The 13,662-nt window shown below is 40.7% G+C and overlaps 1 protein-coding gene across 1 annotated transcript; it reads left to right on the forward strand.

Moving 5' to 3' along the window:
- The first annotated feature begins 1,621 nt into the window (after positions 1 to 1,621).
- On the forward strand, positions 1,622 to 13,385 carry usp4 (ubiquitin specific peptidase 4 (proto-oncogene)). The gene is made up of 22 exons (XM_031757072.2): positions 1,622 to 1,826; positions 3,084 to 3,211; positions 3,372 to 3,502; positions 3,594 to 3,720; positions 3,815 to 3,960; positions 4,609 to 4,670; positions 4,774 to 4,908; positions 5,777 to 5,891; positions 6,002 to 6,175; positions 6,285 to 6,443; positions 6,744 to 6,968; positions 7,162 to 7,245; positions 7,394 to 7,488; positions 7,595 to 7,777; positions 7,956 to 8,182; positions 8,292 to 8,489; positions 8,590 to 8,660; positions 8,740 to 8,855; positions 8,939 to 9,088; positions 10,501 to 10,604; positions 10,947 to 11,035; positions 11,202 to 13,385. Exons 1-22 carry the CDS (start codon positions 1,675 to 1,677, stop codon positions 11,322 to 11,324), a joined length of 2,994 nt encoding a protein of 997 aa, XP_031612932.1. The 5' UTR covers positions 1,622 to 1,674; the 3' UTR covers positions 11,325 to 13,385.
- The last annotated feature ends 277 nt before the right edge of the window (positions 13,386 to 13,662 follow it).

Raw genomic sequence — 13,662 nt, forward strand, 5'->3', positions numbered from 1 at the left:
AAAGCGCTTTACACTACATTCAGTCATCCACCCATTCACACACTTGTGATGGCAAGCTACATTGTAGCCACAGCTGCCCTGGGGCGCACTGACAGAGGCGAGGCTGCGGGACACTGGTGCCACCGAGCCCTCTGACCACTACCAGTAGGCAACGGGTGAAGTGTCTTGTCCATGGACACAACAACTGAGACTGTCGGAGCCGGGGCTCGAACCAGCAACCTTCCGATTACAAAACAAACTGCCAACTCTTGAGCCACGATCATGAAGAATGCTTTGTTCTTCACCAGGAGAGATTTATAATTGTGTCACTGTCTTCACAAATCCTCACATATCCTTCTTTTTTCACAATTCCTTCCGCCTTGAGAAGATTCCGCATACCAGAAGAACTGATCCCCACAGCACAATGCTCCTACCACTGTGTTACATGGTGGAGATGGTGTTCTTTGGGTTGTACGCCTCTTACTTCTTCAAACACAAGCAGCATTTCTATGAGCCATGAGCAAAGAGCTCTAGCTTTGTCTCATCTGACTAAAGGATACATTTCCAGTATACAGAGTCTTTCTCCAAGTTGTCTTTAGCATACTTCAGTCTTCAGTCTAGCTTGAAGGTGTCATTCCTGCACAAGTGGAGTTTTTCTTGGTCTGCAACCTCGCAGTCCATTCCTGTGCAGGGTTCTAGTGATTGTCTTCTTTGAGACTACCATTTCTGACTTGGCTCAGTCATTCAGTAATGTCTTGGCAGTTGTTCTTTAGACACATCTCTCACTTGATTTCTTTCCACAGTGTTTGAAATCTTTTGCTTCCTACCTCTGCCAGTACAAGCTCTCACATTTTGCAAGATACATACCTTCATATGCCAGGCTTGTTCTGTACTGTGTGGCAATTTTTGAATTTCTTGACAGAAATCTAGATTGAATTATTTTGCTTTTGGCATGATGCTTTCTCAGGTGGCCGCTCAAATCTTTGCTAAGGTTTTTAATACTATGTGTAAACTGAAAGACAGCCCTCAGTTTTGACTTGATTTTGCAAGCTTTGAGTATTACAGAGTTAAAGCCCGTCATTGCACAACAACGGTTTGTGCTGTGGGTCAATGAAAAGGCCAGTTTTTCAGGGGGCTAATAATACTGACCCTGGTAATAATCCTTTTTTTTTCTGAAATAATTTATGCTTTCTAAAGAAAGCTATTATTTTTACAAATGCTATGTTTTAAACTCCTTGCTATATTAAAAAGAAGCACTTGGAAAAATGTTGACAAAAACTTTTAAATCATAGAGAGGATAATAATTTTATCCTCGTCAGTAATAATAGGTCATTGTTACACAAAAACATGTGCATTTGCTCTCCGTTAAAATTTAGTCTTCTCTTTATTTAACTGCCTGGACGTCTGTTTAACGAGCTCTAAAAACCTATAATGTAAGTGAAAATTATCATCAGATTAGCGAACACAGAGCTGAAGCACAGGAACTGCAAGATCCTTTTTATGGGAAACTTGCTGTCAGTCAGCTGGCATTTGAATGTCTCGTAACTTACCGGTTTAGTAGTGCTAGTGACTGAACGCTGGAGTGCAATAGCAGCTCTCCGGGGCTATGCGCCGCCCGTAGAGGAAGAAGGTTTTCTATGAGCCCGTCCCAGTGCGTGTGTTTCAGCGCGTTCACGTTACCGGCACACAGGCTGCATGATGGCCGAGGGAGGCGGACCCGAGTCGGGTAACGCAGCGGACTCCGACTCGGAGCCGGTAGCTGCACAAATACCGACTCCATCAACCGAAAGTCAAAAACAGACTATTGGGTCTCTTTTGAAAACGTCTCTGAAAAAGGGTGACGAATGGTAAGCTAGCGGCCAGTAATACTTGGGTCTTTAGCTATCATTAGCCGACAAACAGGAAGTGTTAGCATGCTAAGCTAGCAAGCTAATGACAGCAATGCTTGTAAGCTTGAACTCGATAGCTGCTGTGCTAATGATATTTTAGCAGGCTAGCACGCTTGCTGCTAGTCAGCCCGACATTTGAATTTCTCTGTTAGTACTAATGCCTGTATTAACAGATATTATTGTTGACGCACACAAGCAAACCAGCTGCCAAGTGACTCATTTGTACATTAATTAGTGCCTGTTTTGTGATAAGTTGAGCGGCTTTAGCAGTCGTGGTAGCTAGTGGGCTGTCAGAATAACTAAGGCCCTGGATTCAGATTGTAGTTTCATTTTCCAGTGAAACCGTGTTGTTGTCAGTTACGGGATGATGAGGAAATGGGCCCGCTGACAGAATTAATGTGAGAAGTAGTTACCTGCTTGTCATAACATACCATTTTAAGCCGTGTGACATTCCCCTTACCCGGCAAGCCACCTGTGTTAGCTAACATAGTTTCAGACCATTAAGACCCAGGCCTGGGCATAATGCAGCCGGTGTACTAAAGAGGCTTCACCTCAGCCAGTAAACACAACACCACAGACATGTGAGATGGGCAAGCGTCCCCGTTAATCTCATTTGTTAATAGAAGTGGGTGCCAAATGACCAGGTCACGTTCATTCTTGCAGCCACTAGCTGCAAAGCTAACCTGTTTTTCTGGAGTTATTTAAATGACTCGGCCCTTCCATTTATGGTATTGTTAAAATGGAACTACTATCCCGTGGTATTTATTTCCAGGAGCCTTAAACACTGTCAGGCATAGCTTGGCAAAACTAATCTCGGGATAAGATCATGCACCTGTTTGTTTGACACTTTGAAGCCCATTAATTTATAGTGTTGACACGAAAGAACCATTGTCCAGCTTTTTGAATTAGCATTTGAATGGTTGTTGCAGTGTGGATACAAGCTTATTAACCAAAGGAGATTCTTTAGATGAGATTAAGTCAAACTAGCTTGCAGTTACTATAAATGCCAAGGCAGTTTGGTATTGCATAATCTTCTGGGAAAGTGTAGGGCTGTGTGCCCTTTTATACCATACCTTTTAGAATCTCTTGACCCTTTTTTATGCTGGAGGAAGAAATCCTTTACGAGATATAAATGCTAAAGCTTTTAAGGGGAAAAGAGCATCTTCCAACGAGTGATATGTTTTTCTTTAACTGTGACTGATCAATTTGTTTTAGGTATCTAATAGACAGCCGGTGGTTCAAACAGTGGAAGAAGTATGTGGGGTTTGACAGCTGGGATATGTACAATGTTGGAGAACGAAGCCTCTATCCAGGACCAATTGATAACTCTGGCCTGTTCTCAGGTAAAATTGTCATTTTAAAACGAATCCCCTAATGGACTGCTGTTGATTTTGCTTGAACAATATAAGTTCCACATAGAAATAAAAAAACAAAACAAAAAAAATTTAGTTCCTTAGCTTATACTTATGTTTGTTTGTTTTTTTTTTCTTTTTCTCCTTAAAGACCAGGAGACTCAAGCCCTGAAAGAGCACCTTATAGATGAGCTAGATTATGTCCTAGTACCTACTGAGGCATGGAATAAGCTAGTCAGCTGGTATGGCTGCCTTGAGGGCCAGAGACCTATCGTCAGGAAGGTAAGGCTGTTAAAGATATTCTTAATTTTAGCCATGTACCAGAGTGCGTGGACTGGGCTTCCAAATGTCTCTTTTTTTTTTCTTCCTCTAGGTCGTTGAACATGGCATGTTTGTCAAGCACTGTAAAGTGGAGGTGTATTTGCTGGAGCTGAAGTTGTGTGAGAATGACAATATGGACAATGTTGTTACACGTCATTTCAGTAAAGCTGATACTATAGGTGAGCATCCACATGTGTCATTTATGGGTTTGTGTTTGCTGAATAAAACTATTTGACTCTCCATGCTTATTTATCAAACTTTTCTCATTTTTAGACACTATAGAGAAGGAGATGAGAACACTGTTCAATATCCCATCAGAAGAAGAGACCAGACTCTGGAACAAATACATGAGCAATACGTACGAGCAGCTGAACAAGCCAGACAGCACCGTACAGGATGCTGGTCTTTTCCAGGGACAGGTAGTGCTATTCAAATAAGATTGAGATTATTGTTTGACTACAGCTCAATAATAAACTGATCCTCACTCATGTACATAATTCATTTGCAGGCACTGAAAAGAATAACAAAAACACCAGAGAGCCTACTGCCGTGTAGTACATTAGCACTGCAATAACATTTGTTTAGGTTGTAATGTGTAAGTGTTGCTGCAGGGAGATCAGGTTATGATTCAGCTATGTGGTTGTTTTTTAATTTTGACATTGTGCTGCAAAGATAATGTATGCTGTTTATTTTATTTGCCCTTTACATTAATATATTTTAGTAGGAAGGAAAAGCACCTCTTAGTATATGAGACTGAGGTGGTGATTGGAGACTGCTAGTTTGAATTAGGTGTCTGTGTGTTATATTCACAATCTAGGTTAGAGAAGATGAAGGCATTAATTAACTTCATTTATCACAGCAGCCACTGAAATCCAGATCAGTCATAGCAGCTTTCAAATTAGACGAAAAATACAGTGTATTAGAATAAAGAAACATTAAAGAATAACAATAAAGAAACGTTTGGTGGCATTTGCCATTTGAGTATTAAACTCGAGCCTGAGATGTGAAAAGTCATGCATGAAATTCAGGTGTGCCAACCTAGCTTTCATACAGAATATTTTCCACAGGTGCTTGTGATTGAGCGCAAAAATGAGGATGGTACGTGGCCCAGACAAGCTTCACATCCCAAGTAAGCTTTTTTTTCTTCTTCTTCTCTCCAGTCACGCTGGCATGTTTGTTTACATATTTAGGAATGTGCTTTTCTGAAAGACAATTTCATTCTTTCTTACTAGATCAAGTACAACCCCATCCAGGAATTTCACTACCTCTCCAAAACTCTCCTCAAACTCATCCCCAGCAGTAACCAATGGAGACAGCAACTGCAGCCCTGGATACACGCTGAACAACAGCACCTCATCCAGCAACAGGCAAGGCATCTTTTCTGATCTACTTTATTTCCCCTTTTTTTTTCTTGTTTATTGAAACTTTACCTCTCATGGATAAATACTGGTAAAGCTTGTTGGATAGGAGTGATATTTCTTTTCACTGTTCACACACAGCTTGTCACTTAATTTTAAAAAGAGGGAAAAACAACAACTTCCCAATATCCAGTCTAAGTTTTCAATAAGTGGAGTTTTCAAAGGCAGTTCAAGGAAATTTGACTACATCTTCCAACTTGTTAGAATTCTTACAAATCATTATATCACATTGTGTTCCCACAGACCACAGTGTAGTTTGTAAGACAAACAAAAATTCTTGACAGGCTGCAAAACTAGGAATGTGAATGTTTTACTTTGTCTTTATCTTATCGTTTAACAGCTCAGTTTTTTAATTAAATTTGTATTTATTTATTTTAGCTCCTTGATGTCACCCAGAATAAAGCACAAAATATATTCACACCAAATTCCAGTAGTCTGGAACTGCATAGGTTGTGTCGGTATAATCAGGTGCATGCATTTGCTCTTTATGTAGTCTACCGCTTTAATGAAGTTTGCAGAAAAATGCAGATAGTAAATGAGAAAGTATTAATTTTTGTTACATCAAGAGAGTGATTAAAGATTTAAAGATGTCCATTGTCTATTGTCTGACCATATTTCAAGTTAAAAAAAAAAAATGTAGATTGTATGCCTGAGTGTACTAGTATGCCGAATACTAAAGAGCATGTAGTTTGTATGCAATTTGTACAGGACAACTGGGATTTTATGTGCACCTAGCTTACTTGATTACCATGTGTTAACAGCTGTATACTGAATACAATATTACAGACAAACAATATGACATTCTTTCTGCCAACAGATATGGGGGCTACAATTCATACAGCTCCTACAACTACAGGGAGTCACAATCGCAGCCTGGCTTATGTGGGCTCAGTAATTTGGGAAATACATGCTTCATGAACTCTGCCCTTCAGGTAAAAAAGCAAGCATTTGCAGCTTCTCCTGGGTGGAAGTGAGCTTTAATATTTCTGTGCACATAATCCTTTTTCGTGTCTTTTCTTTTTTTTGGTTCCTGTTCCCTCAGTGCCTGAGCAATGCATCTCCACTCACAGAGTACTTCCTCACTGACCAGTATGAGGCAGAGATAAACAGAGAGAATCCTCTGGGAATGAGGGGGGAGATAGCTGAGGCCTATGCAGATCTAGTAAAACAAATGTGGCTCAGCCGCAGCAGTTATGTGGCCCCACGTACCTTCAAAGTAAGTTATGCCAAATAGCTTGATCTGAAGTCGGTGTATATGACTGAATACATCCAGGGAAACTCATCGAGCTATATGAAGGTAGTAATAAGCATCCTTTGATTGTCAGACCCAGGTCGGACGCTTTGCCCCCCAGTTTTCGGGCTATCAGCAGCAGGACTCTCAGGAGCTGTTGGCCTTCCTGCTTGACGGGCTCCATGAAGATCTGAATAGGGTCAAGAAGAAGCCTTACTTGGCCCTAAGGGATGCAGAGGGCCGTCCAGATGAGGTATAGTACAGATGTAGATATCGTATTGTTTGGTCTCTAAAGAGTAAGTCTGTCTGATGCTCTCATGATGTTGCTGAAGTATCAACCTTTACAGAACTATTTTTAAATGTTTGTCCTACTTTAAATTTGAAGCAGAATGACTGCTGGTCTGCTTTATAATGACAGCTAAACATGAAATAGTTTTTCTGTATAGTAGCATGAAAGCAATGTCATCTTGGATTGATGGTTTTAAAATGCCATCTAATGGAGGTCTTCTTTTTCTTTTTTCTTTTTTTTCCTCCACTGGTTGGTGAACTACAGATTGTTGCCAAGGAAGCCTGGACAAACCACCGTTTGCGCAATGACTCTATTATAGTTGATATTTTCCATGGCCTCTTCAAATCCACCTTGGTATGCCCAGAGTGCTCCAAAGTATCTGTTACCTTTGACCCATTTTGCTACCTCACATTGCCTCTGCCCTTGAAGAAGGACCGTACCATGGAAGTTTTCCTGGTCCGATCAGACCCTCAGTCAAGACCCACACAGGTGAGTTGGCATTAACCTTCACTCTCGCTGCTCTAGACTTGAATCCACAATCAAACTGATAAGAAGTATCTACGATTGGGAGATTAAAACAAAGTTTTGATTGTTGATATAAGTCTAACATGCATTTCTAACTCTCTTTAAAATAGCAGCATTGTCACTGAGAACATCATACGTTGTTTTCTTTGTCTTGCAGTATCGGGTGGTCGTCCCCAAACTGGGTACTATAACAGACCTGTGCAGCGCCTTGTCCAAACTCTGTGGAATCCCTCCAGAAAATGTTAGAATCTTATTCTTTTACATAATAAGGCTGCCTGGCATCACTTATTGCACAACACACACCATTTATGATGCTCACATGTTTGTTTTCTTACTCTTGGGAACAGTTTATAGTTTGTTCTAAATTTGCACCTCCTTAATCTTTGTAGATGGTGGTGGCAGATGTTTACAATCACAGATTCCATAAACTTTATAGACGGGATGATGGCCTCAACCAAATCATGGAAAAGGATGACATCTTTGTGTAAGTTTGTGTTATTGGCCTGATGATGATCTGAAAACTCACTCACTGTGATTGTACAGTGTGAGTGTAAGACATGTTTCCTTTTTTGTGTCAACGCTCTCTGCAGGTATGAGGTGCAGGAGGAGAACAGTGAAAGGATGAACCTGCCTGTTTATTTCAGGGAGCGCCACTCAAAGCATGCTGGAAGCTCCACAAGCACCATGCTGTTTGGCCAGCCTTTACTTATCACCGTGCCCAGACATAACCTCATAGCAGACGTTCTTTATGATAAGATCCTAGAGAGGATTGGGTAAGAACCTACTGTATTGGTAAAAAGAAATTCAGCTATATTACAGTGTAGTAGCAGTGTGCATACAGTACATCTGGCATGAGGAAATTTAATGGAAAGGGGACACAACATGCAGACCCTGAATTCTTTCCAAATTTGGTTAACGGTGTTAACTTGTGTTCCTTGTTGTGTGTTGCAGACGCTACGTAAAACACTCCCAGAGCCCTTCTACTGAAAGCAGGGCGTCAGCCTCAGCCACCTTATCCAGCTGCAGTCAGGCTCCTGAATGTTCTACATCTTCTAGTCTCATTGCCAGCCTGGGTGGCTGTGGCAGTCCCTTATCAGATGGGGCCTCCTGCAGTGCCAGCTCCAGTAATGGCAGCAACCACTCAGGGACCTGCAATGAAACGAATGGGTTATATGATGGTACGAAGCTGACATCAACTACTCCTGTCCAGCTGAGGAGTCGTCATCAAGGAGCACTCAAAAAGCATTGCAACAAGAATAATTAGATGTGGTTTATGTCACTGTTCAGGTGAAGAGGAGGCCATGGACCACCAAGTGAGTCCAGAGCCAGAAAATGGCCAATCTGAAGAGGAGGAGGAGGCCTCTGACTTACAAAATGGGTCCAAGGGAGACACGACCAAGCTCTTTACTTTCAGCATAGTCAACTCTTACGGAACGGCCAACATTAGCCCGCTGCCCTGTGATGGAAATGTCCTCAAACTTAATCGTCAGTCTACATCTTTAAACTTCAATTGCATGGAAAGTTTCCTTTTTTTTTCAGGCCACTTTATGATAACACAGCTTCTCCCACGTTCTCTCCTCTGCAGCACATTCCACAGTGGCCATCGACTGGGACACAGAGTCGAAGAAACTCTACTATGATGAACCAGAAGCAGAGGTCAGTTGATATTCGTCACACAGTTCTGTGACACAGTGCTCAAACAGTTTGTTTATATTTGTGTAAATATTGTGCTTAGGCTTATGAGAAGCATGAGAGCATGCTGCAGCCCCAAAGAAAGAAAACCACTGTGGCTCTAAGGGAATGCATCGAGCTCTTTACAACAATGGAAACACTGGGAGAACATGACCCATGGTGAGGACTCTTCAGCATAACTTACTCTTAAGTGTTTACATATTCCACATTATATTTTATCTAAACTGAATATTTTCTTGTAGGTATTGTCCAACATGCAAGAAGCACCAACAGGCCACAAAGAAGTTTGACTTGTGGTCACTTCCTCGGATTCTGGTGGTTCATCTAAAGCGTTTCTCATACAACCGATGCTGGAGGGACAAGCTGGACACAGTGGTGGACTTTCCCATCAGGTATGTACTGTGTCGTGGCAAAATCCTCAGTTGGTCTTTTAGCCATTTGGGACTTTGATATTTTACTCAGTTTATCATTTATTGGCTGTCTCCAGTAGCATTAGCAAATAAAGATGCAAAAAAAAAAACCCTCCTGCCTTTTATATACTCAGTCACATGCTTCTTACAAATGACCTTTTTAATATTGTACCTTTTGGTAGGAGAAATATAAAACTAAGGATTAAAGTTGCAGTATGTAAAATTCTCTTTGTCAGCATACTGTTGTCAAGATCAGTATCACACATTTTTGACTCCAGTACTTACAAATATAACTTCCTGAAAAACTAAATAAGGACATGATTCTCAGTTTATTTTTAGTGTGATTTGTTTTGTTTATAGATAAGAGAGCGATGGGCTAAACAATGATTTAGTTTTCCACATAGCAGCTACCCATGTAGTGAAGGTAGAAAATAACACTTCTTCACAGAACCTTTTTTGTAAAGATGGTTCCTTCCTTAGTCACGTCAGCTACATTTTAATTTGCATTGTCAATCAAGACAATAACTCTTAACATCATTAAACCATGACTGTTGTTACAGCATTGATTGAGAGGCCTCTAGTAATAGAAATGGAAAAACTGTGTGTTTTAAAAAGACTTGTCTTAAAAGTTAAAGGAAGTGTATGAAAATGATTGCAACCATTAATTCAGTTTTATGTAAAATAGTGAAAATTTAAAAATAAGGAACTGGAAACGCTGTAGTATTGGTATAGCTTTGACTCTAGAGGGAGCTGCAGTTTGAAATTCACAGAATAATCAACCAGAGCTCTGAATGAGGAAATACTCATTCTACTTACAAGAAGTGGATTATTATCTTATAAACTGGCATGACCCCAAATAGAACATTTAGACCTTCTTTCTGCTCTTTTATGGTTGTGTGGATTTTTGTAAATACTGCTGGTCACTGATTTGTTTGCCCAGGTTGTTCATTAATCAAGGGGTTTGCAGTTGTTTTTCTCCACACGGCAACTTTGGGCTAGACACCGAAGGCTGCTCCAGAAAGACAGGCAACCTGCTGCTGTGGGTGTGTGACTGAGGAACAGTGGATTTTGTTACATGACTAAGATGTTAGGTGACAAATGCATAAGATTTCCCAACGCTAGGTAATTCGTTAACTTTTTTCCCCACTCCCTCATTAGAGAGACACAAATGTTCTATTGTGTTATAAAAGGGAAGTTGCCTCACAGTTAAGCTAACAGCTACATGTCAATCTTAGGACACTGTTGAGGAACTTGATCCAACGGAAACCACAGAGCAGATTGTGTTGCTGAAATCCTTATAAAAAAAAAAAAAGTCTGACTCACACTTACTAAGGATGGCTTAAACAGGGCAGTACATGCAGGGTTTCACCATCTGACGGTATTTTCTCTGCCAGGGATCTCAACATGTCTGAGTTTGTGTGTGACCCTAAGGCTGGCCCCTACATCTACGACCTTATTGCTGTGTCAAACCACTATGGAGGAATGGGAGGGGGTCACTGTAAGTCAGCATTTATTTTATACAATGAAATTTCCTCTATGTAGTCTTTGATGCCAACTGCTGGTAGCAGTTTGTTTAGCCTTTAAACACGAACACAGTATGTGTCAGCAGATGGGGTGCTCAGTCAGTCACTCTGTCTCCAAGGACGCTGCATTTGGTTAAAATTTAATAAGCCGTAGAGCCTCATACATCATTGTTTTCATTGTGCACTCACCCTCAGTTTATTTTTCTTTGATATGCCATCTTTTGTCATAGTGAAGCAGTGTAATCAGACTTTTATGTCTTCCTGAACAAAATTCTTGAAAAGTCATCCGTTAACCTCACACCGTCTCTGTGTAACAGACACGGCTTATGGCAAGAATAAAGTGGACGGAAACTGGTATTACTTTGATGACAGCAGCGTCTCATCTGCCACAGAGGATCAGATTGTGGTGAGTTTTCACAGTGTTGTGTACTGGTGATCACTGGGTCTTTGTTTTATTTAGTCTTTTAAGTGAAAGAATGATGTTTGAGTACTGACACTTGCTGGTGTGTTGACTTTGGTGTCAGGTTTTCCTCTTCTAGTAATGTAATCTTACCCGTGTTGTGCCATTACAGACTAAAGCCGCCTACGTGCTGTTCTATCAGCGCAGAGACGAAGAAAGCCCCTCCAAACCTCAACCTTCGGCGTCATTGGGAGGAGCCCCGGAGCCAGCCGATGACCACATGGACACAAATTAAGAAGCCCCAATGAAAAGGGACACACACTGAAACGCATATGGCAAATAGAGACACTCGGACGCACACACAAAGCTACTTTAGTGGCAGAGGATTCCGCAGACGTAAAATTATTAATCCTACCTTCCCTGTATTTTGATTTGTCTCATATGTTGTCAGCTACAGCCAGCAGCCTTGACATAAGAGTGAACTGTGAGACTTTCCTCCCTGCAGCGGGTGGTCTGCTGATTTCTTAAAGTAGTTTGCTAGTCTGGATTGAAGAGGAATATAAGTGAATATAGAAACTTAAGGTTAGAAGTGCCCTCAAATATGTAGATAAACAAATGTTTCTGTTGCCCACAAGACCAGTCAGAAATATTTAAAACAAAAAGCCAAATGCATTTATTGTTTCAACCAAAGCGATCCAAGGTATTTATGATAAAATGAACAAACTGATGCGTTTCCAGGATGCTGGCTTTGTGCCTAGATTTATCTCACATATTCTTGCTGTGCTAAGGTAAATTTTAGCAGTGTGATGTGCACACATGACAGTACATGGCACCTTCTTTGTTGAAAGAATCCTGTTACCTTATGCCACCTGTTTAAAGTGAAACTATTTCTGAGGGGATCCTTCGGCTAGACTAGCAGTGGATCTGAGCCGCATCTAAACCACAGAGAGGATGTCTCATTTCAAGGTCCCTAAGCTCTAGATCTTGACATGAGTTGTGGCAGAAGCTGTTTTGGGGGGTTTGTTTTTGTTTTTTTTTGTTTTGGCCTTGCTCTAGTTAAGCCATGACTTTTTTTTTTTTCCCCCCATATGTTTTGATGCACAGCACGGGCTCTGCTCTCGGGGCCCTAAACTCATGAGAGGAGTCTTACCCTGCTCACAATTTGTATTTTCTTTTTTCTTTTTTTTGTAATCATAATGAAAAAAGCGGCCTTTCAATTCCTGCAACCTGATTAAAAAGGAGGCACTTTGAATTCTCCGTGAAAATCTACCTGCTTCTGGTGTATCTAGAAATCATGGAAGTGTATGGTCAGGCCTTTAGCATTAAAGGTTTTGGTCTGTCATAAGCTTCCACATAATTTTAATGTGTCTTTTAAGCTGCCTGACCGGACCCCTAGTTCACCTGCGATAGCTTGTCCTAATTAGTCTTGTACAATAATGCAGCTCTGTATTGAAATGGCTATGATATTTGATATCTTCCAAGCACACTGAGTGAAGCGAAATAAACTAGTATAAAAGTGGTGCTTTATTCATGAAACTTGAACTTGCTCCTTATCATGAGGAAAAATCATGTGTTAGATGTCAGATGGGGTGGAGGAGAGCAGTCGTTTAACAGCATTCTCACTGAATGCAGGCACTTTGAGCCAGTTTTCCTTCCAGTGATACTAATACAGCAGTTGGCTCTTAAGTAAAGGTGTGATTCTTTTATTTTATATTATTGAAGCCCAGACATACACAACGATCCCCTGGAGCACATTTATAACTGGTGACTGGGTGTTTTGAATGTGATCAAGTAAAAACTAGAATACATTTACTTGTGACAGTTAACACTTAATATAATGTAATCCCACAAGGCTTGTTCTGGGGCATAAATCTGCACCTGGTTTTATAATGACACGCTAACATACAGGGCCTTTGGGTGTCCTCTCTGCTGGTTGGTCCTGGCATCATCATGTTGTTCAAACTACCTAAACATAATCATTTATGCCTAAAACTAGAAAAGCTTTATATCTGTAATCTAGATATGTAACTGAAAACACAGTTCAGCAGCAGAAAATCTTGTCTTCTTATCCACCCGAAATTATGTCAGCAGTTTAAACTCGATCTGTACATAATCAACACTATTTTAAATAGGTGTAAAAATGATTGTCCTCATATTTATCTTGTTGCCGATATCTGCAGTTTTGTTTTTAACTGAAAAATATTTGAATTCAAATTACAATAAAGACTGGAAGCCTCAACAAGCTCACTTGTTTGGACATGCACTGCAATATCACACAGATTGCCTCTGGTTTCAGGTGATGCAATACGTAAATGTACTTTGATTCAAAGCGTAATAAAGCTCAAGTCCTCAATGAGGTGCTTTGTTCAGAATAATTGCATGCAATATAACCCCCACGCTGAAGGTGTAAGTACTGTTGTCTGTGTTAAGATAATTACCTCTGGTTGCAGGTGATGCAACCTAAATTGCCTGCCAGTAATGCTGACTGTTTGCAAAAGGAACTCTGATGTACAATTACGTGTAAGCACAGGAAACACACCTAGTAATCAGTTGTACTGTAAGCTGTATACAAAGCCAACACTTGCCTGTGGATGAATAATCTACCACTCATAACCTTTCCCTGGCCCTCCTTT

The sequence above is a fragment of the Oreochromis aureus genome, linkage group 5 (assembly GCF_013358895.1).
Source record: "Oreochromis aureus strain Israel breed Guangdong linkage group 5, ZZ_aureus, whole genome shotgun sequence".
NCBI lineage: Eukaryota > Metazoa > Chordata > Actinopteri > Cichliformes > Cichlidae > Oreochromis > Oreochromis aureus.

Coding starts and splice junctions, on each gene's coding strand:
- usp4 (XM_031757072.2), top strand. CDS start 1,675: ATGATGGCCGAGGGAGGCGGACCCGAGTCGGGTAACGCAGCGGACTCC. Junction 6,444..6,743: donor CAGAGGGCCGTCCAGATGAG/GTATAGTACAGA, acceptor GGTGAACTACAG/ATTGTTGCCAAGGAAGCCTG. Junction 7,246..7,393: donor GTGGAATCCCTCCAGAAAAT/GTTAGAATCTTA, acceptor TAATCTTTGTAG/ATGGTGGTGGCAGATGTTTA.